The 24,284-nt window shown below is 40.2% G+C and overlaps 1 protein-coding gene across 4 annotated transcripts in view; it reads left to right on the top strand.

The window, feature by feature from the left end:
• The window catches only part of ntng1a (netrin g1a), a 150,343-nt gene that overhangs the window by 58,209 nt on the left and 67,850 nt on the right, over positions 1–24,284 (top strand). For all 4 annotated transcript variants that reach the window (XM_026947966.3, XM_034308038.2, XM_026947965.3 and 1 more), the window contains exon 3: positions 14,808–15,451. In XM_026947966.3, coding sequence (XP_026803767.1) covers positions 14,808–15,451 — 644 coding nt within the window. The remainder of the gene's footprint in view (positions 1–14,807; positions 15,452–24,284) is intronic.

Below are 24,284 nucleotides of genomic sequence, written 5' to 3'. Positions count from 1 at the left end.
AGAGTGTTAGCGTGCTAGAATGTGTTAGTGTATGCTAGAATGTGTTATTGTGTGCTGGAGTGTGTTAGTGTGCTAGAGTGTTAGTGTGCTACAGTGTGTTAGCGTGTGCTAGAGTAACCTGTGTGTGAGTGTTTGTGTGTGTGTGTGTGTGTGTGTGTGTGTGTGTGCGTCAGCCTGTGTCTGAGGGTCTGTGTGTCAGTCTGCTTGTGAGGTTGTGTGTGTCAGCCTGTGTGTGTGTTTGTGTGTGTCAACCTTTGTGTGCGTGTGTGTGTGTGTGTGTGTGTGTATACACAGTGGCTAAGCCCAGCCTCATTAGCGCTCTCAGACCTTAATTAAGACTCCACAAGTGGAGTCTTTTATTCCTCCCTGATCTGTGTGGAGGCAAACCACTCTATCTATCTATCTATCTATCTATCTATTATGCTCAATCTCCCTATCTGTCTCTTTGTCTTGCTTTATATTTCTTCGACTTTCTTTCCCTTTCTATGTAAAAATTCTGTGTCTGTGTGTGTGTGTGTGTGTGTAAAGTCCACCCAAGTGCAGAGGGCTGATCTCTGGCCCCACAGAGCCTCCTGCCAATCACATTTTTCCTTTCAGTGATAAAAAGACAGAGAGAGGGAAAAAGACAAAGTGTGGAGGAGAATTCCCAGCAGACAGGACACTGAGACTCTGTGTGTGTGTGTGTGTGTGTGTGAGTTTGTGTGTGTGTGTGTGTGGGTGTGAGTGAGTGAAGCAATGAATTTCAACGACACTGGGACACTTAAAGCTTTACACTTGGAATGCCTTCATTTACAGTCATATTGATTTTAATCAGCGTGGAACACGTCGGCTCTTCGAGCCCAAACGCCTGCGTCCATATTCCAGAATAAAGAGAGGAATAGCTGAAGATGTTCTGCCGCTGGGACCGAGGACACGCTGATTGGATTGACACTTTCAGTGCCCCACACACACACACACACACACACACACACACACACACATATTAACTGGCCTTGGGATGATTGAGCCATGCTAAATCGAAGCTCGGCTGGCCACACACACACACACACAGACTAATTAAAAACACAGCCTGTGTCTTTCCCATAAACCCTAATTAAACAGAGTTGACATGACGTGAAATGTGCATGGTGGGGGATCAGATGGAAGTCTCTCTCACCTATATATATATATATATATATATATATATATATATATATATATATATATATATATATATACACGTGTGTGTGTGTGTTTCACACTTAGCTTTAAAACCCTCTGGCTGCTGTTAACACAAATTCATTATTCACACACTGCAGATCATGCTGCAATAGGCAGATAAAAATAAACACCAAAATCATCTATGGCTTATGTTCCCAAAAAATCATCACATCATCAACACCAACACTAATGTAACACCAGTACCATGTGCTCTTATTGGCTGAGAGCAGCAGAATGCTAACACATGACACACAGAGGGGTGTATTAACTGTGTGAATACAGTTGAGGTCATAAGTTTACATACGCATTGCAGAATCTGCAAAATGTTAATAATTTTTACAAAATAACAAGAGGGATCATAAAGATTGCATCTTTTATTACTGCCCTGAATAAGATATATCACATAGCAGATGTTTACATATAGTCCACAAGACACAATAATAACTAAATTTAAATAAATTAACCAGTTCAAAAGTTTATGTACGCTTGATCCTTAATACTATGTGTGTTGACTGGATGATCAATGACTGTTTATATGTTTTGTGATAGCTGTTCAGTTCCTTGTTTGTCCTGAACAGTTAACCTGCCCACAGTTCTTCAGAAAAATCCTCCAGGAACTGCACATTCTTTGCTTTTCCAGCATCTTCTGCATATTTGACCCCTTTCTAACAGCAGCTATATGATATTGAGATCCAACATCATATAGCTGGTTTCATACACAAATATTACAAAAGGTGCAAACATTTACTGTTGCACTTATACGCAACTATTACAAAAGGTGCAAACATTCACTGATGCCCAAGAACAGTTCATTGTATAATGGCTTGTTGTCCTAGAACAGTTCATTGTAGAATGGCTTGTTGTCCTAGAACAGTTCATTGTAGAATGGGTTGGTCTCCTAGAATACGATGGGGGACCCAAAAATTCCTCGAATTCGAGTGTGGCGTGTGCACTCGGCATGCGCACATAAGCAGCTTTACACTGAAGTTCTTAGGCATCTACAGGAAAGCATCAGGAAGAAATGTCCGGAGAAGTGGTGCTCCCAGAACTGGTTTATGCACCACGACAATGCACCTGCACACACTGCGCTGTCAACCAAGGAGTTTTAACCAGAAACAATGTAGTTATCGCCTTCCATCCACCGTATTCACCAGATCTCACTCCCTGCAACTTCTTTTTGTTTGCAAAATTGGAAATGAGACTGAAGAGGAAAAGATTGACCACCATGGAAGAAATCCAGAAGTCTCTAAACATGATGACAAAAGATGACTACAGGTAATGTTTCCAGGAACGCGAGAAACGCTGGGACGAGTGTATCGCATCACAAGGAGAGATTAAAGGAGAAATGCTGTAAGTTTTGTAATGCTAGTTTTTTTAAACAATTCTGGGAATTTTTGGGTTCCCCCTCGTAGTTTGTTGTGGAATGGATTATTGTGCTACAACAGTTCATTGTCTAGAATGGATCAGTGCTTTAGAATGTTTTATAATGTGTTCGTGTTTTGAAATCAGTTAATATTGCAGAATATACCAATGGTCCAGGATGAGTCAGTCCTTGACAACAGCATTTTTATGTCGAAAGAGAGAGAAAGTGGTCTAGAATGTGCCAGTGGTTTTATATAGAGCCATGGTCTAGAGTGTTGTGTAATGGGTCAGTGGTTGGTGTTTTAGGAAGGATGATTGTTCTAGAGTGAGTTAGCTGTGTTATAATGGCCCAGTGGTCTAGAATGGGTCAGTGTTTAACAGTGTTATTCCCCATACGTCTCATTCATAGGCATACAGCGAAGTCCAAAATCTCAGTTCTGCAACCAGACTCTAGAACACATTGGCTTCATGTTTCGGTTCTCATATATATTATATTATATATTATATAGAACTCTAATCTAGAAGTGTTTATTAAACATTATACAGAACTAATGTGGACGTGTTTATGATATATTACATAGAACACTAATGTATCTCACTTTGACCAGATTGTTAAGGACAGTTATAGGTATGGTTAATGAGCACTGCATTCCCACAATTCAATGCGACAGGGGTGATGTGGGCTGATGCTGTAGAATGGGTCTAAACTAACCAGTGAGCTCCAAAAACTAATAATAGACTATTCTGATTTTGTGGTTAAATGAATGAGGAAACGTGAGTTAATTATTTGTCCTAGCTACACTCCAAAAAGTACTGTCGGATTTATTTTTGTGTGGTGAAAGTGTTGAGTGTTGAGAGCGTTTTTGCAGGTAAGGAGTGAGAGACAGGTGAAGACACCCATGACTGTACAAGTGAGATCTTTGAGTTGTGTGTGTGTGTGTGTGTGTGTGGTGTCTATCTCGCTCCACATCAAATCACTGGTGTGAATCTCAGACCAAAGAACCATGTGAGCAGCTCCATTCTTCATTCTGTCTGTTGCTGCACAAACACACACAGCTTCACAACGTCATTGGAGAGGAGAGAGAATCGACGGAAACAAACAACAAACAAACAACAGATGTATGATGCACTGTGTGCTGTAAAAAAAAAAAAAGAGCTGAGGTCAAGGGAGAGGAATGTTTAAATTCACATGAACATGTGGTGTACAGAAGTACATCTGGCCTTATTTATCACACTGGATACTAATGAATTTATTTACACCAGAAATATCTTATTCATGAAAATCCAGTTGATTGGGAAAACGTTCATACCCTACATTTTTCTCTCCTGAGTTTGTGTAAATTTGCTTAAATTTACATATCCTCTAATCTACAAATCTGTGCATATATTATGCTGCTGTTTTATTTTCTAGAATTTTAGAAGTACAGGTCTATGTTTGAAGTCTTGATTTATGAAAGGTCTTTGTGTGCAAGCTTGATAACACCCATAACAAAGAAAAAACAAGGATCACGGATCACGTCTATCAAAAAAGCAAAATACCACATTTAGTCTTTTTTTGCCTCAATGGATCTGCAATTTTGGATGCTAAACATGAAAAAAAAAAATCTAAATCATTTAATTCAAGTGGCCAGGCAACTCGTCAAATGACTGTGAGAACTGAAAAACAATATAACTGACTTCCATCAATGTAACAACCCCTTGGAATTCATCATAGAGCCCTGGGGGTTCCCAGACCCTACTTTGAGAACCATTAATTGAGGTGAGATATTCTGACGAACTGCATATAGACAATAGAAAGACAACATGTATTCAGACTTTGTATTTCATATTGTGCCCACAAGACCAACATTAACCTAATTAGAAAGCACAGATTTGGGCTCTCTGGGGTGTTAAAGCTTTTCTGAGATGTGTGAACGCATTGTCCTTGGTGTAGAGCTGGTCTGCACCTTTTCAAGTTAAGCATAGGGTGTATGGATCACTTCTAGATTGTGTTCCAGTGGATGGAAAAAAAGGGTTGCATCTAGCAGCCAAGAGATGTTCAGCTTTCCTGTAAAGGTTTCATGTCAAAACTCTACAACAGAGGGTGCACCTTTGAGAAAAAAAAGGTTTAAAGTAGAACCGTTTTAGAGACCTGACACTGTTGGCAATGAATAAATCATGATCACAGGTTTGCTTTCATAATAGAAGAATTCTTTTCAACATGTGAATCAGTTGCACAATTCCATGTCACAGTGTCACTTTTGTGCACACAGGTTTGCAAAGTGGTAGGAACTAGGTTCTTCTGTTTATTGTTTTTTCTTACTTTCCTTTGGTCCCAACACTACAGCAAACAGTGCTTTCTGATGCATGGCATGGTTTCATGCAGGAATACAGTTTTATATATCAATAAGGCATTCTGTCACCTCAGCTGACCACAACAACCCTAAAAATGTAATGTGACAAGTTGAACCAATCATGTTACTTGGCAGACTTGCCACACCTGATGTGGAGCCCCAGACCACCATTTTCAAAAGGACTGCTCCCAAGCTCAAAAACAGCTTTCACTCTCCACCAAATGGACCAAAATCTTGGGGTAAACAACCCTGAGTCCAAAGAAAACGTGTGAAAATGACCTAAGAATAAACCCACGCCTGAAATACAAGGAGCAACTTTCTGTGGACAGTCATGTACACATTCTTGATAAAGAATACAGCTATGCTGAAAGAGGAATGAAAGAGACCATTGATATCCAACTGGAATGGCTGTCTCTGAAGGTCTGTGACAGTGTCTGGGGTTCAGTCGGCGTTCCAGTTCATCCCAAAGGTGTTCAGTGGGGTTGAGGTCAGGGCTCTGTGCAGGACACTCGAGATCTTCCTCTCCAACCTTCACACACCATGTCTTCATGGAGCTCGCTTTGTGCACAGGGGCATTGTCATGCTGGAACAGGTTTCAGCCTCTTAGTTCCAGTGAAGGGAAAATGTAATGCTACAGCATACAAAGACATTCAATTGTGTGCTTCCAATGTTGTGGCAACACTTTGGAGAAGAACTACATATAAGTTTGATGGTCAGGCGTCCACTAACCTTTGGCCATATAGTTCATGAGGAATTTCCCCTGTCATTTAGCAGAACTGATGAGGAATCTGAGACAAGTGGCAAACATAGCAAAGCTTCGTGTTTGAATCACAAGTCTGTGAGACGTGTGTGTGTGTGTGTGTGTGTGCATACACACAACTGTGATAGTGATTAATGAGATGAAAAGGCAGAGAGTATGATGGAGGGAGGTCAGTCTTTGCGTGTGTGTTTTGTTTTGATCTTTTTTGCGAGTGTCTAATGAGTTCTGCTTTAAAGTGATGAGAGGAACTAAGATCCGCTGCTTCTGATCTGAAGTACAGCTTCAACCTTTCACACTTCGAACTTGAGAGTTATTTTTGCTCATTTTTACATTTAGTTTTAGTCTCATTTGCACTCCAGCTACATTTTATAACCAATTTGCTCTTTCTGAAAAATCTTCAGAACAGGATGAATTCTTGGGTTTGGGAGCTTGACGGAAGCTGAGTGACCAATATTGAGAAGAGGATGAATTCTTGGGTTGGAAGCTGAGTGTTGTAAACAAGTAAATTGTAACCCTCTGTGGTATAAAGGCAGCTTTACAATGTGTGATTCTCCACCCAATTTTGCTGTTGTAGAAGGTAGTGATTTTCTAATCACAAGTCTGTTGTTAGAGGATCTTCACTGTATAAACTGACATGGAGAACACATGATAGCATTATAGATATAGTCTTATAGGATTTGGCCAAGATTTTTTTGGGATCTCATACAGTGTGACAAGTAATAAGCTTAAAAGACTGCTGTAATTACGTAGTCTGAAACTGGCTTTATTTACTACAGCTTTATTTTTGCAACCAGTTGTGTGCTCAACATCACTGTGACATAAGACAACAACACTGACATATTTAATAGAAACATTTCAATAATGTGCATACACAACAGAGCATCAGAACATAGAAATCTGACAGACATTCACTGCACAGTCTATGCTTCCTCACAGAGTCACAGTGAAGTGACTTGGAGTGAGGTACAGAGATCTCCAGTTCTGAAGGTACATACTCTATTAAACATGATTAAAATGTAATAATGAATTAAAATAAAGAAAGATAAGACCAAGCATTCAGAGCTTTAATATTGGCACAGTTGATGATCATTCAAGCAGCACACACACACACACACACACACATATCACAGCCAGGTTCACTCATCCAGAACCGTAGTTCCCTGGAGAGGAATGTGTCATGCCAAGCTTGTATCACGACGTAAATGAGCTGAATTCCAGTCCAAACCCTGAACAAGCCCAAACATTCTGTCAGTGCTCTCATTCAGCTTACCATAGTGTTCCGCTGATCAGAACTGACAAGACAAATAGTCCAGGATGCAGAGGAGAGAACATTCTAGAACACTGACCTACTGACCAGCACTAGTCCATTCTAGAACACTGACCCACTGAACAGCACTAGTCCATTCTAGAACACTGACCCACTGACCAGCACAAGCGCATTCTAGAACACTGACCCACTGACCAGCACAAGCGCATTCTAGAACACTGACCCACTGACCAGCACCGGCCCATTCTAGAACACTGACCTACTGACCAGCACTAGTCCATTCTAGAACACTGACCCACTGACCAGCACCGGCCCATTCTAGAACACTGACCCACTGACCAGCACTAGTCCATTCTAGAACACTGACCTACTGACCAGCACTAGTCCATTCTAGAACACTGACCTACTGACCAGCACTAGTCCATTCTAGAACACTGACCCACTGACCAGCACTAGTCCATTCTAGAACACTGACCCACTGACCAGCACTAGTCCATTCTAGAACACTGACCTACTGACCAGCACTAGTCCATTCTAGAACACTGACCTACTGACCAGCACTAGTCCATTCTAGAACACTGACCCACTGACCAGCACTAGTCCATTCTAGAACACTGACCTACTGACCAGCACTAGTCCATTCTAGAACACTGACCTACTGACCAGCACTAGTCCATTCTAGAACACTGACCCACTGAACAGCACTAGTCCATTCTAGAACACTGACCCACTGACCAGCACAAGCACATTCTAGAACACTGACCCACTGACCAGCACTAGTCCATTCTAGAACACTGACCTACTGACCAGCACTAGTCCATTCTAGAACACTGACCCACTGGCCAGCACTGGCCCATTCTAGAACACTGACCTACTGACCAGCACTAGTCCATTCTAGAACACTGACCCACTGACCAGCACTAGTCCATTCTAGAACACTGACCTACTGACCAGCACTAGTCCATTCTAGAACACTGACCCACTGACCAGCACTAGTCCATTCTAGAACACTGACCCACTGACCAGCACTAGTCCATTCTAGAACACTGACCCACTGACCAGCACTAGTCCATTCTAGAACACTGACCTACTGACCAGCACTAGTCCATTCTAGAACACTGACCTACTGACCAGCACTAGTCCATTCTAGAACACTGACCCACTGAACAGCACTAGTCCATTCTAGAACACTGACCCACTGACCAGCACAAGCACATTCTAGAACACTGACCCACTGACCAGCACAAGCCCATTCTAGAACCCTGACCCACTGACCAGCACCGGCCCACTCTAGAACACTGACCCACTGACCAGCACTAGTCCATTCTAGAACACTGACCCACTGACCAACACTGGCCCATTCTGGAACACTGACCCACTGACTGGAACATTTCAGGAAACCGAATGCATTCTAGAACGCCAACTCATTAAATAGCATTCTAGAAAACCTACCTATTCCATAACATTCTAAAGCACCAACTCATGCTATAGCATTCTAGAAATCCGACCTGTACTGGAACATGTCAAGACACCAAAGCATTCAGGATCAGCAACTCATTCTGTTGCATTCTAGAACATTACCTTATTCTGACTATTCTAGAACATTAACGTCTACTGGAACATGTCAGAACACCAACCCATTTTAGAAAACTGACCCATTCTAGAGCACTTTTATTCACTAACCCCACCAGCATATTATTGGTTACAATGGTGTTAGGTGCGGGATCTGTGGTCTGATTGGTTACAGTGGTGGTAGTTTCTAGTGATGTTATGGGCGAGAACTATTGTCTGATTGGTTAGAGTGGTGTTATGGGTGGGAACTGTGGTCTTCTGTTTTTCTATGAAACATATTCAAGCAAAAACTCCCTGAAACAACATGAGGAAGAAACTTGAGGGGAATCAGACTCTAAAGGCCATCCATCCTCATCTGGGTGACACCAGACAGTGCCATTATAAATCATTTCTCATCCACAGCTGTATACAGTAGAGTGCTTGGAGCAGTGCTACATGTGTTGGAAGGATCCTGAGTATGAGCATCAGGATGATTTTTGATCTCATTAGAGTTTTAAATTTAAGTCTGTAGTATCAAAATGAAGGTGTCCTCTGTCGAATGATTGGGACTTGAGCGTAAAGAGTTTTTAGCAAGTGAAGTCTTTAGGCTGTCCAAGTGAGAATATCCAGAGCCATCTTTAGGATATCTGTAGTTTTAATGTGGTATCGTCCACAGCGATCTCACGGCGTACTTTAGGCTAGCCATGCTGAACCACGCTCAGCAGCAGCGAGTCATTCTCCACTGAAGGAGGCTCCAAGCAGGAGTAGAGCATCGGGGTGTATCAGGCAGGTCCGGAGGGCAGGCAGCTCATCAGGCAGCAGGAGGAACGTGTAGCTCGAAAGAGACAAAGAAAGAGAGATAGAGAAAACACAGATTATCAGGTATGCTCTTGTCCTGTAATTGTTTAAAGTGATGTACATTGTGTGCAGATGCAACATATCTAATAACCAAAATATTAATAGGCTTGATGCCATTAAATGTTGTTATATAGTAAAAGTACAAAGCAGCTGTCATCTCATACGCACTCTTATCCTACAGATCACACACCACAAACACTTTACCGCACAGTGAGGAGAGGGGGGACAAACCATTCTTCACACTGTGAGTGAGCGCTGAGCCGATTACACAGCGGATTTTACAGAGAGAACACTTGAGCTGATGCATAGTAATTCCATCTCACAGAAATTGATATTGATCTATTTTTCATCTCCTCAAACAACAGCCTCACTCTAATACGTGATAGACATCAGAACACCATGCTGATGGACAGCTTGTCCTCCTCCATGCGTGTGTGTGTGTGTGTCTTCAGTATGTATCTCATGCATCTAAAATGCACATACATATAAACATGTCATTGTAGCTAGTTTCCTTGTCCTTTAACCTCCACTGTCCTCTAGTTTCTAGTGTCCCCTGTTTTTCATTGTCCTCTAGTTTCCAGTGTCCTCTAGTTTTCGTTTAATTTCCAGTGTCCTTGTTACGACCACGAGATGAGTCCAGGGGTGACTCAGGGTCAGTAACGGCTTGTAACCAAAAAGGAGAGTTCACAACAATACTTTCTTATAATGGAGTTTACTAGGTTTTTCCTTTTTCTAGTAGTGCGGTACATTGAGGGACACAAAACATATAAGGGTATTCGGTGCAAAAAGAAAGACATTTAACAGAACAGTCTTCCCTATTCTCGATTTTCTCACACACTCACCTAGAAACAAAAATGAAACCAAAATGTCTAACTAGCCTGGTGTTCTGTCACTAACATAAGCACAGGGGTTGGCACTCGCCTCTTCCCTAGGGTGTTTAGACAGTTAGTTTCCTTGGTGTTGTGCGATGTATGAGCTTGCTCTTGCTTACCTGTCCGAGCCCCAGTAAACAGCAAACAACCCACACAAATTGGGGACTGAAGACATGACAAACACAAAGTGAAGCAAGACATGGAACAGTGGAGCGAACCGAAACACTAGCTGTAGTGTGCAACCACAAAGTTCTGCTTGATTCAGATGCACACAAACAAAACTTTCAAAAACTCCGTGTTGGAATCATTCTCTCTCTTTTTTTCGCTCTCTTCACATTCTGTTGCTCTTCCGGGGCAGCTTCTGAAAGTCAAAGCTCCTCCTCTCATCCACCAGCACTGGACGAGGAGGTGATGGACGAACACACCATCCAATGAGTAGTCTTCACAATGTCTAAAAGACTTTTCACAGAAAGAAATATGTGCCCTTGCATGTAACAGTCCTCTAGTTTCCAGTGTCCCTAAATTTCCAGTGTCCCCTAGTTTCCAGTGTCCCCTAGTTATCAGTGTTCCCTAGTTTCCAGTGTCCCTTAATTTCCAATGTCCCCTAGTTTCTAGTGTCCCTTAGTTTTCAGTGTCCCCTAGTTTTCAGTTTTCCCTAGTTTCCAGTGTCCCCTAATTTCCGGTGTTCCCTAGTTTCCTTCTCCTCTGATGCTCAGTGCTCCCCTAGTTTGCCCTGTAGGGGACAGTTTACATTGTCACCAGTTTCATTCTCATCTAATGTCCAGTGTCCTCTAGTTTCCTACTCCCCTCATCTCCAGTGTTCCCCAATTTTTCTGTCATCTAGCTTCCTTGTCCATTCAGTGTCCCCAGTTTACTCTAGTGTCTTTTCAATGTCCCCTAGTTTCCTTGCTCTGTTAGTGTCCCCTAGTTTCCAGTGTCTTCCAGTGTTTCCAATTTTTTTCTGTCCCCATGTTTGCAGTATCCTAGTTTTCTCATTCCTTAGTTTTAATGTTTCCTTGTCCTTTAATTTCCAGTATTCTGTAATTTCCAGCGTCCTCTACTTTCCAGTGTCCCCTAATTTCCTGTTCCTTTGTTTCCCAGATCCATAGTGTTCAGTGTCCCCTAGTTCCCAGTTCTCCTTTTTTCTTGTTTCCTTGTTTTCTTGATCCATACTTTCTAGTGTCCCCTAGTTGTGCATGGACATTTAGCCTACCACAACAGAATATTTGGCATAAACATTGATGAGGGATTTCGGGTCACTGTCAGGACTGTTTATATGGAGATGAAGATGAGAGAGACAGAGGATTTGAAAATGCTCCAATTATAATACTGTAAAAAGTAAAGAAATACAGCTGGAGCAGCAATGACAGAACGTCCTCATCAACAGTACAGAAGATTAAACACAGCCTACACACACACACACACACAGTGATTTTTAATTCTTCTCTATTATATTTCCTCATTTATACATTTCATTTTTCTCATTTTCACTTCTTATTTGTGTGATACGCAGCGCAGGAGGGTGATTGTGTTTCAGCGAGATGGAGCGAGCATTACCTGAGATTATCTCCTGATTACTGTGCGCTAATCCTGCTTCTGAGTTCATGCTAATAGAGCCAGGATCAGCACATATATCCGGACAGAAAAAGTTAATGAAGGAAAGAAAGAAGGAATGTAGAAAAAGGAAAGAAAAAGGCAAAATAAATAAATAAATAAACTAAGTCACTGAAAACAGGAAAATGTGTTTCTAAACTATCAGTACTCCATATCTCACTACAGAGGTCATGTGAAAAATACCGCGTATACACCAAATAATGCATTTATCGGTCAGGTCGTGTGTGTGTGTGTGTGTGTGTGTGTGTGTGTGTATACTGTTAAATAGTGAGCAGGAAGTGATTGATGGTGCCGCCATGGTCTGAGTCCACGGGGGAAATTACCCAGAATTCCTCTAATGGGCACTACAAGCTCGGGATCAGAGCAGCTGGCAGAGTTTATAGCGTACACATCTCTCTTTCAGTTCTCTCTCTCTGTCACTCTTTCAGCTCTATCCATGTCTCTCTCTGTCTTTCTGTCTCTCTCCGTCTCTCCATCTCTCACTGTCTCTCTCTGTCTTTCCAGTGCTTTCTGTCTATTTCTGATCCTCTTCATTTTTCTTTCTTTCTCTTTCCACAATGCTTTCTTCTTATATTTCCTTTCTTTTTTGTCTGTGTCAATAAATAGGCAAATGTTTCTCTCTCCATCTCTCTCCATCTCTCTCTGTCTCTCCAGCTCTTTCCGTATCTTCATCTCTCCATTGCTCATTTTCTCACCGTCTCTTTTTGTCGTTCTGTCCCTTCTCTGTCTCTCTCCATCCCTCTCTTTCTCTCCATCTCTGTTTCTCTCTATCTCTTTTCAATGCTCTGCATTTTTCTTTTCTTATATTTCCTTTGTTTTATCTGTGTCAATAAATAGCAATACATGGGTGCAATTAGCATCCAACACATGGTCACACTTCATTGCCATTATTCATCACAGCGTGAACAAGAATGTCAAGAATGTTGACACGACTGTATAGTCACATTCATATATACATTATGTCTTTTTTTAATGATGAACTATATCACACATCACAGGTACAGTGACTGGTGTAAGATCATTATTTACATTTGTTAGTTTTTTTTATAGTCGATGTGCTACTCCCTCCATTAGTTACAGCACATGACAAGCGTGTTAAGTGCTAACAGAGACACGCAGGAGGAATTTAGCATGATCACACAGCAGTGAGCCAAACAGAAGCTCTTAAGGACTTGCAGAGATTTTCAGGTTAAGATCAGAGCTGTAGCAAAAATGGTACAGCACTGACTTACATCTACTACAACAGTGCTATCAGAGGAGCTTCTATTTTGCAGGAGAATTTTTTAATTTGGCAGCTCTCTCATGTTTTCTCGGTCTCCTCTCATCCAGTCATTAGCACCAATCCATCGAGCTCTGTCATCTCCTTTATCTGCAATCACTTTATCTGTGAAAATCCAAACCGCTCATCAGATTAGCATTAAAACCACCATCGCTACTAATTACTGACCTCGACTCTGCCAGTGACAATCTCATTTACACTAATGGGTGTCCATTGATCCAAACACACTAACAGGAACCTTGTAGAGGTTTTTATCGAATAATTGTGAACATTTCATCTTTTCTCAACAGTAAGATTTTATGAGAGATTCAGTATCTCTGCAGTCATACTATTATACATATTATTATTAATAGTTACCAGATGGTTATATCTAATTAACTCACAACTTCGTTTTTATTGGATATTAGTTTAGTTTTATTTTAAAACTCCAGGCATTTAGCCCATTAGAAAGTTTGCACACAGTGCTGTTCTGTCACCTTGCCTTAAAGGACAAGATAAAAACAAGAGCTTATTAGCAGCTACACTTGTTTTCCCCTCTTTCTGTCACTTTTATTTTCTTTTCCCTTTTCATCCTCCGTGTTGGACTCACACAGAGGGACTCAGCTGCTCTGGTCTCTTGTCTTGATAAATTGGAGCTTGTGTTTCTTAAAAAAGCTGATATGAGTGATTGCTGAAGTGCCCTTCACTCTCTGCACTCCACACACACACACTTCCTGCTTACACTCTCATCATCCTGGTGTCAAGCTCCAGAGGTTGTAGAGCACTGTGGTGTAATGATTTGCGGCAAGGACATTTTTACTTTTTAGAACAAAGATGATACGCTTATGTCTTCCTTGAGGTGTCTTTGTTTCTGCTCTCCATTTGGGCGGCGTATGTCGACGGCTTGTCACTCTCGGGTTTCGCAACCGCTTTCACAATGTTTCCTTTGACGTTGAGCCATGAGATGATTTTCATTTTACCCTGTGGGTGTCCTTACCTGGATCAAGGAGGAACAGTAGCCGAAGGGCGCTGCGTTATTCACAATTTGTTCTTCTGACCTTTGGATTATCCACACACCTAATGATCATTTCACATGCTGTTTCTCACATGCTGTTAGTCGCTAGCCACTTCTGATCCTCCAGAATCCATTCGTTATTTATCTATTTATTCATTTGATATGCACTGAGTGATGTAGCCCATGAGCAGCAGGAGTACCAGGGACATAAATTATGCGTCGAATAAGTTCTGTGATAAAATACTAATGGTCTGACTGCCTTTGGTTTTCAGTGGCTGAATGTGAGAGGAGACATGAGGGGGTGAGCTGCAATAAAAGTCAGAAATGGTGCGTGATGATTCTGTATGTTTCCTCCTCATCCAAGTCCTGCAAATGGCTCAATTCAGAGAGTGTGAATTACCCGTGTAGTTACACCGCAACCTCACCAGACCTGTGGGAGCTTTTAACCATCTGCTGCGCAGTCGATTTGCTCTATTTACACACTCTTCAGTCAAAGCTCATAAAAGACAAAACAAATGCCACCATTATTGCTCCCAGTTTGACCCTCCTGTTCTGTTCAGTACTTAGCAATGGCTATCCCATTGACCAAGGCATCTCTTTACCATGGAGACAGTGCAGGATGTATGCCAATTGTAAAGATTTTATTATTTCCAAATATATTATATATATATTATATATGATTCTGTTTGAACACTTTTTTTGTTGTTGCTGTTCCAGGAAAACCCATACATGTGCAACAACGAGTGTGACGCGGCGACAGAGGAGCTTGCCCACCCTCCAGAACTCATGTTTGACTTCGAGGGTCGCAACCCCACCACTTTCTGGCAGTCCAGTTCTTGGAGGAAGTACCCTAAACCCTTGGCAGTGAACATCACACTATCCTGGAACAAGACCATCGAACTGACGGACGACATCGTCATCACGTTTGAGTCAGGCCGTCCTGAGCAGATGGTGCTTGAAAAGTCACTGGATTATGGGAAGACATGGCAGCCATACCAGTTCTATGCCACTGACTGCTTGGACGCCTTCACCATGGAGCCAAAGACGGTGCAGGACCTGTCCCAGTTCACGCTGCTGGACATCATCTGCACAGAGGAGTATTCACGTGGCTATGTCTGGAAGTATGACAAGACTGTGCGCTTTGAGATCAAGGACCGCTTCGCCCTGTTTGCTGGACCACGTCTCCACAACATGGCGTCCTTATATGGCCAACTGGACACCACGAAGAACCTACGAGACTTCTTTACCATCACAGACCTGCGCATCCGGCTCCTCCGACCCGCCACTGGGGCCACCATGGTGGATGAGGGCAACCTGTCCAGATACTTCTATGCTATCTCTGACATCAAGGTGCATGGCAGGTAAGAGATTATTTTTTGGTTTGTTTTGCATATTGCTCCCTGTATGCTGTCAGAACAGAAGTAGAAAAAGGTTATATCCTTATGGTATACCTAATATGAATGCAATCTCAGTGGGTCAAGAGGTACAGGCTGACCGTGCTACAACTTGTAAAAAAACTGACTCTGAGGTACAGTCTGACTCTGAAGTACAAATGTTCCCTAAGGTACGACCTCACTTTAAGGTACAATCTGACCCTGATTCAGAGGTAGAACCTGTCCCTGAAATACAAATCTGACACAGAGATACAACTTTACCCTGAGTTGTAAACGTAACCCTGAGATACAAATATGACACCTTAAAATACAATCTGACCCTGAAGTACAAAGTTGACCAAGGCACAATCTCATCCTGAAGTATAAATTTTACCCTGAGGTACAAATCTGACTCGGATATACAGCCTGACCCTGAGGTACACATCTGACCCAGTGGTACTACCTGATTCAGAGGTACAACCTGACCCCAAGGTACAAGTCTTTGACAGGTACAATCTCACCTTTAGGTAAAATCAGACCCCGAGGTACAACCCCACCTTAAGGGACAATCTGACCTTGAGGTACAACCACACCCTAAGGTATAATTTGAACGTGAGATACAACTCCACCTTAAGGTCAACTATGACCCTGAGGTACAACCCCACCTTAAAGTATAATTTGACCCTGAAGTAAAACCCCACCTTCAGGTACAATCTGACCCTGAAGTACACAGGTGATCATGAGATGCAACGTGACCCAGAGATACATCATGGCCCAGGCACAATTTTACTCTGAGGTACAAATCTGGCCACGAGGTACAACTTTATCTTAAGGTACAAGCTGACTGTGTTGTACACTGAAACTAAAATATCTGAAAATAGTCCCGTGTTATGGATATGAAAGCAAATGTACATATTTATGATTCACCTGGGTAGTGTGGATGGTGTCTCCAAACCCTGAGGTGATTTGCAGTGTTCATCAGATTCACTTAGAGTCAACGATGCATTTTCTCTTCAGTTTTCATAATAAAATTCATGTATAGAGTAATGAGATTCGTTTACCCCTGCAAGCAGGTTCTAACAAGATAACCCTTCCAGTGTACAAGCCTCCCCCCTGTAGACTGCACACACTTATCTCAGGAGCAATGTCAATATTTTTACACAGCATATTGCTGCATCATAACATCATGTTTTGTCATTATTGAAGTCGTTATGATCAATAATCATAGATAAGTAGAGCGTGTGTGTTATGACCTTGGGTGCTGTACAGTAAGGCGATTAAAAAGGATTGAGGTCATAAGCATCTGGATTGGATATAATCTGGCTTTCTTGGTTGAACTAAAGCCCTGTTTAAGGCTCATTGCTTATTAAATTTGTCATTGTGGTCAGTCCTGTGTTATTGAACCTGGTAGGTTTAATCAGGTTTGCGTCCTTAGTATGCCCTGCGTGTATTCTGGGAATTTTACTAACAGTGAATGTCCAATATTCATGTGTTAGGCAGGACTTGCACATGTAGTAGGGAATGTAACTAAACATTGTTAGAAAGTGTCTAAACCTTCAAAAACAATCTTTCATTTCATATTTTCATTATATGGATACTGGATTTATAAGTTTTACTGGACTATAGAAAAGTTGGACAGAAATGGCAACAGGTATAAAAGAGGAGTGGAACATACCATTCCTAAACACAGGTGGTGTCTATGATACATCACTTACGCTTTTCTTATAACGATGTTGTAACAGTGCTTCACATATTGCCTCAGTGCTTTCACACTAAATCACATTAACGAAAACCCAAACCTAGATCAGACTTTAGACAATCCCAGGCTCAATCTAATCCCAGGCCCAGTCTCAAAACCTGGTCCAGAATGTAGCCAATCCTAGACCCAATCTAAAACAAACACCAGGACCAGTCCTAAATCCAGACCAGAATGCAGACAATCCCAGACCCAATATACACCAAATCTCAGGACCAGACCCAAAAAATGGTACTGATACATGTAATTAATTTTACATGGGATTCCATGTTACTTCGCTCAGGCTTTATAAGAATTGGCCTGCTGTGGTGAAATCGGTGCAGACACACACACACACACACACACACACACACACATGCACACCACTAGCGCCACTACCAGACTGAGTTCCTTGGGTATATGAGAACAGCAAAATAGCATGTCTCTCATGAAGCACTAATTATAAGCATTTGATGCCTCAAGGAGTTTGCAACCTGCTAAAACTGACACCATGTGATCCCACAGCCTGAATGTGTGAAATTCACTGTTTTGACACCTGGCCTGGTAAATAAAAAGATTACTTTTCTAATTATATGTAGATCCTGGCTGACACTTGTCTGAAACAGATGCGGCAACATGAAAGAGGGAGGATCCATGTCCAGAGTCCTTTATTATTAAAGGGCAAATTCAAAACACAAGAGCAGGCTGGCAAACACATGAGACAATAACCATATCCAAACCCCCTCACAAAGCAAATCCTGAATTATTAAAGGTATAAATGCAAATGAGATATTAATTAGTGCTGGGTGTCATCATGAGTGACGTCCATGATGACTGTATTAATGTCCTGTTGATGTCTGTATCCTTTTTTTTAATTATTATTATTATTATTATTTCTGGCCATGACCTCAGGTGTTGACTAAGAAAGGAATAAATCACTTGTGCTGTTACAGGAAAAGAATCAACCACAGGGTGGTGAGTTACTGTTACCATCCTAGAGTTTAGTTTATTATTTTCCTGTAACAGCATGGCTCAAAGTGTGTTATTCCTCATATACTACAGCAATTTTACAATTACACAGAACCAAACCCCAGCCACTGGAGGGGTGCAGGAGCCAGTGTACTTTCAGTCCCGGTCCCAAGACCATAAATCGGGGCGTTAGGAAGGGCATCTGGGATAAAAGTTGTTTAAGTCTTTTTCCTCTCTCTTAAAGTTAATAAGACCAAAAAAACACAGCTTGTCATGTTACAGAGAAACCGCAAAGTGTAAACTCCTCTGTCCTGAAGATATCGAAAAACTCCAAGTTACAGCTTTACCTGTACTTAATGGTGCATTAGGTAAGTCTTTTTTTAAAATCAAGATTAGTTCTCTAACAGTTATGTAGGCAGGTTTGAACTTTGAATTTTTGGTTTTTTTTAGCCTATCCACCCGTTTGCGCCCGTGTTCATCAAATAGAAATAGAAAAGGGAACACAGAAAACATTTTAACATCTCACTGAAACTTTCACGAGATCGAAACAAACAAACGAACAGAAAACAGAGAGGAATCTAAAGACTACATAATGATAGAAGAGGAGGAGTCAGGGTGTGAGATTTCTCCCCATCTTCAGCTATTACACCACTCTACATCGACTCGTTCAGGATTAATGGTCATGTAAGGGCAGTGTTGAAGCTGTGCCTCGGCAGGCAAATGCTTCAGAGGAAGGTTGGTGAAGATTTGTGTAGATTAATGGAACGAGACCCATATCACTTGTTCCCCTGCAGTGCACTTAAGAGTTTAGCACTTAAAGGGCAATTAGACTGCAATGCTCCAGTTTGGAAAATTCATTAAAGTGTACTGGGTAATGCAGAGTTCAACTTCTGCACTCGCGCTTTATACACACTTTTAGGGCCATGTTCAGAGTTCAAAATACCTTAAACAGCTTAAACAAGTGCTTATCTTCATTTTCTGATCTGGTGTTCTGGTGATGCCAGTTTTCTAAATTGCATTTAGGCCACCTAAATGCAGTTGTCAGAAAAGCCAGAAAAAGTGAGCTTTACAAAATGCAGACTGATGAAGCAGATCATGTTTTTATTTAATTTGTTAATTTGGGCAATTTGGGTGTTTCTGTGCATATGGGTTTCCTTCGGGTTTTCACGTTTCCTCACAACTCCAGAAACATGCCAGTAGGTGGATTGGCTAGGCTAAATTGCCCCTAGATGTGTGAGTATGAGTGTGTGAGTGTGTGTGTGTGATGCCCTCAGATAGACCGGCATGCCGTCCAGGGAGTATTCCTGCCTCACACCCAGTCTTCCCGGGATCTGACTCCACCGCAACCCTGGCCATTAGAATGTGTTTACTAAAGACATATGAATAAACTCAAACATACATCAGTAGTTACAGAGGTCAAGTTCTGTGTATTCAGAGCTGGTTTACACGCATGATAAACTTAAGTGTTTGTTCTGGGGTTGATTTATTTCTTGTGTAGAGATTGACAGCAACAATAAGAAATGCCTTTAAAGCCTGAATAAATTTAGGAAAAGCAGATTACTTTTATTTATTTGTACTTTTAATTCTTTTATTTATTTTCGCTGCCAATCAGAATAGGATTTACGTAGTATACGGATGTAGCAAGAGACAAAAATCCTGTTATTATTATTAATATAATGATACAAATTAGAATGCAAATTAACATCAATATATTGAGGATGACTATAATGAGTAGCCATAGTGGTTATCAACAGGTTATAGCAAGTAGGACTTTGTCGCAATTTAACAGTATTGATATATTGCCCACATTAAAACAACATTTGATACAGCACCGTATTTTTTGCATGATGGCATATTTTGTTAGCTCTGGTGTAATATTTTGTTCCCAGAGAGACAGAAACCCAGTAGCTTTGTATTTGGAAAATGTCTTCAATTATATCCCTGACATTTTTGCCAGATTTCCCACCCCTAGTCTCCATCTATTTTGTATGTCGTGTTGAATAAAAGCATGTGCTGGATGAATAAACATAAATGCAACGCACACGTCTCCAGACGAACGTTTACATCGTGAACAGCAGTATGAGGGAGCGTGTAATTGTGTTTCTGAAACACAGTCGCAGTAAGGGAGCGCTCGCGAACATCCCATGAGACCCCACATCACTCACAGACTCATGCATTTCAGAACTCCCAGAAGGCCACGGTGTAACGGCGCTGATAATGCCGATGACGAGAGAGTGATTGATTAACTCATTGATTGGTTAGAAAAGCACCTGCTGATTAGGGGAGAAGGTCTCGCAGGGTTCAGCACTGACGCCAAGCAAATCTATTCACCACACACACACACACACACACACACACACACACACACAATGCTTTTCAATCACATGGCAGCTCTTCAGGTAGACAGGGTCCATGTTACCAAGCTAATCAGGCCAGACATCGTAGATATGGTTATACTCCCTGAAATCACCCACATAAAAACATTTCCACTTAATTTTGGTAAAATAGATTTTCTTAATCTACAGATTTCAAAGCATATTATTCCACTTTTGGTCAAAACCACCTTTTTTGTTGTCTTCAAGAATTTAGCTGGAGCAACTTCCAACAGGTTTTTACAGAGCCTCACACTTAAACTACATTACAGGCTGCTTTTGATCTTTTAGTTTTTTTGATTTCTAGTGCAAGGTGGACTTTTTAACTGAAATTCTTCAGTTCAGTTAAACAACTTCAACTTACAGCAAGATCACGTCGTTTCACGCTGCTCTTTTTAGAGTTTGGAATCAGAGGCTGGCACTGGAGAGGTTGTAAGTGAAGTAAAGCTTAAGTTACTAGGAGATCTGATCCAAAATGAAAAGTTACTACAATCTCCTCAACCCTGAAACACAATTCTGCTTGGCTGTGTGCGTGTGTGTTTGTATGTGTGTGTGTGTGTGTGTGTTTGTGTAAGACTTTACGCTCCACAATCTTTCTTCCACCTCCACTCCACCTCTCTGACCTACTTCTTACCTTCCAGAGCGAAACGAATCTTACAGCCTGGCCACTTAAAGAGAGGGGTCTGGAGTATTGCACCAACACACACACACACACACACACACACACAGATGCTGCAAACTGAAAACACACAGCGTCAATTATTAACTGCGATTTCATTATTTTTAATTATGAATGGTGAGCTAGACCAAAGCAGCTGGAGCAGAGGATCAATACAGAGCCTTAGAGAGAAAAACAAAGACTTTTTAGGTAGTGTACAGCTGATGGTGGACACACACACACACACACACACACACACTTTTATTAGGATTGGGTTGACTTTAGCCTGCATCGTAGTGGACCAGAATAACAAATTATATTTCTGAGTTGATAATTGACAGGTTTATTGCAACATGGCATCAGGGTTTAATCATGAGCTCCATTCAGCTTGACTGACAGAGTAATAAAGAGAGTGTGTGTGTGCGCATGAGCGTGTGTGTACGAGGAGCTGTATACAGCTGTTCCTGTAGAGATCTCCTGAGCTCAACTGGACGGACGCTTCAGCTCATGGCTCAGCTCAATATCCGCTTTCAGATGAATCGAGCCGTCTCCTCCTCAGACGCCGTCCAGCGTACAGGTACTGACGTGCCTCGGAGCACGCGGCTCTGTTAAGGATGAAACTAAACACACATTATTCCAGGTCACATTTTCAGGTTTTTTTAATATTTTTTGTTCTTTACTGGTAGCAGTGGGATAAAGTCCTCCATTTATCATTGTTTTTTGGTTCCAAATTTCTGTCATGTTGCATTAGGATTTTGCAAAAGCTTTGTTCTTCTGCGGACCCGAGAGCATATCTTCTCTGACCTCGTCCTGACATTAATGTCCTGAGGAAAAGCAGGTTTCAGTCAGAAATTTAATCCCAAAACCACAAATTTAGTTCGGTCTAATGTCCGTAATTTATTACACCTATGGAGGATAGTTACTTAGGACAAAACTTAGTGAAAATAATAATAAAAATAATAAAATCCCAAATAACAATAAATAATAAAAAAACAATACTACTACTACTACTACTACGACTACTACTACTAAGACTACTAGTCATAATAATGATAATAATAATAATAATAATAATAATAATAATAATAACAGTAGTAGTACTGCTGTTTTTAGATTTAAGGCAACCCACTACAGGTAGAAACAACATTTTTCTGATTTTTTGATAAACTACATCTAAAACTTGTCGTCTACTATGTAATATACTAAATATTTTATAATGCATGAGAGTATGAGTTTATAGTGAGAGTATGAGTTTATATGAGTTTATAATGAGAGTATGAGTTTATATGAGTTTATAATGAGAGTATGAGTTTATATGAGTTTATAATGAGAGTATGAGTTTATATGAGTTTATAGTGAGAGTATGAGTTTATATGAGTTTATAATAAGAGTATGAGTTTGTATGAGTTTATAGTGAGAGTATGAGTTTATATGAGTTTATAATGAGAGTATGAGTTTGTATGAGTTTATAGTGAGAGTATGAGTTTATATGAGTTTATAATGAGAGTATGAGTTTATATGAGTTTATAATGAGAGTATGAGTTTATATGAGTTTATGAGTATGAGTTTGTATGAGTTTATAGTGAGAGTATGAGTTTATATGAGTTTATAATAAGAGTATGAGTTTGTATGAGTTTATAGTGAGAGTATGAGTTTATATGAGTTTATAGTGAGAGTATGAGTTTATGAGTATGAGTTTATATGAGTTTATAATGAGAGTATGAGTTTATGAGTATGAGTTTATATGAGTTTATAATGAGAGTATGAGTTTATATGAGTTTATAATGAGAGTATGAGTTTATATGAGTTTATGAGTATGAGTTTGTATGAGCTTATAGTGAGAGTATGAGTTTATATGAGTTTATAATGAGAGTATGAGTTTATATGAGTTTATAATAAGAGTATGAGTTTGTATGAGTTTATAGTGAGAGTATGAGTTTATATGAGTTTATAGTGAGAGTATGAGTTTATATGAGTTTATAGTGAGAGTATGAGTTTATATGAGTTTATAATGAGAGTATGAGTTTATATGAGTTTATAGTGAGAGTATGAGTTTATATGAGTTTATAATGAGAGTATGAGTTTATGAGTATGAGTTTATATGAGTTTATAATAAGAGTATGAGTTTATATGAGTTTATAATGAGAGTATGAGTTTGTATGAGTTTATAGTGAGAGTATGAGTTTATATGAGTTTATAGTGAGAGTATGAGTTTATATGAGTTTATAGTGAGAGTATGAGTTTATATGAGTTTATAATGAGAGTATGAGTTTGTATGAGTTTATAATGAGAGTATGAGTTTATATGAGTTTATAGTGAGAGTATGAGTTTATATGAGTTTATAGTGAGAGTATGAGTTTATATGAGTTTATAGTGAGAGTATGAGTTTGTATGAGTTTATAATGAGAGTATGAGTTTATATGAGTTTATAGTGAGAGTATGAGTTTATATGAGTTTATAGTGAGAGTATGAGTTTATATGAGTTTATAGTGAGAGTATGAGTTTGTATGAGTTTATAATAAGAGTATGAGTTTATATGAGTTTATAGTGAGAGTATGAGTTTGTATGAGTTTATAGTGAGAGTATGAGTTTATATGAGTTTATAGTGAAAGTATGAGTTTATATGAGTTTATAATGAGAGTATGAGTTTATATGAGTTTATAGTGAGAGTATGAGTTTATATGAGTTTATAGTGAGAGTATGAGTTTATATGAGTTTATAGTGAGAGTATGAGTTTATATGAGTTTATAGTGAGAGTATGAGTTTATATGAGTTTATAGTGAGAGTATGAGTTTATATGAGTTTATAGTGAGAGTATGAGTTTGTATGAGTTTATAATAAGAGTATGAGTTTATATGAGTTTATAGTGAGAGTATGAGTTTGTATGAGTTTATAGTGAGAGTATGAGTTTGTATGAGTTTATAGTGAGAGTATGAGTTTATATGAGTTTATAGTGAAAGTATGAGTTTGTATGAGTTTATAGTGAGAGTATGAGTTTATATGAGTTTATAGTGAGAGTATGAGTTTGTATGAGTTTATAGTGAGAGTATGAGTTTGTATGAGTTTATAGTGAGAGTATGAGTTTAT

Source organism: Pangasianodon hypophthalmus, chromosome 1 (genome assembly GCF_027358585.1).
Source record: "Pangasianodon hypophthalmus isolate fPanHyp1 chromosome 1, fPanHyp1.pri, whole genome shotgun sequence".
NCBI classification, from domain to species: domain Eukaryota; kingdom Metazoa; phylum Chordata; class Actinopteri; order Siluriformes; family Pangasiidae; genus Pangasianodon; species Pangasianodon hypophthalmus.
The sequence above is the reverse complement of the archived record's forward strand: the minus strand, read 5'-3'. Positions and strand labels throughout refer to the sequence as shown.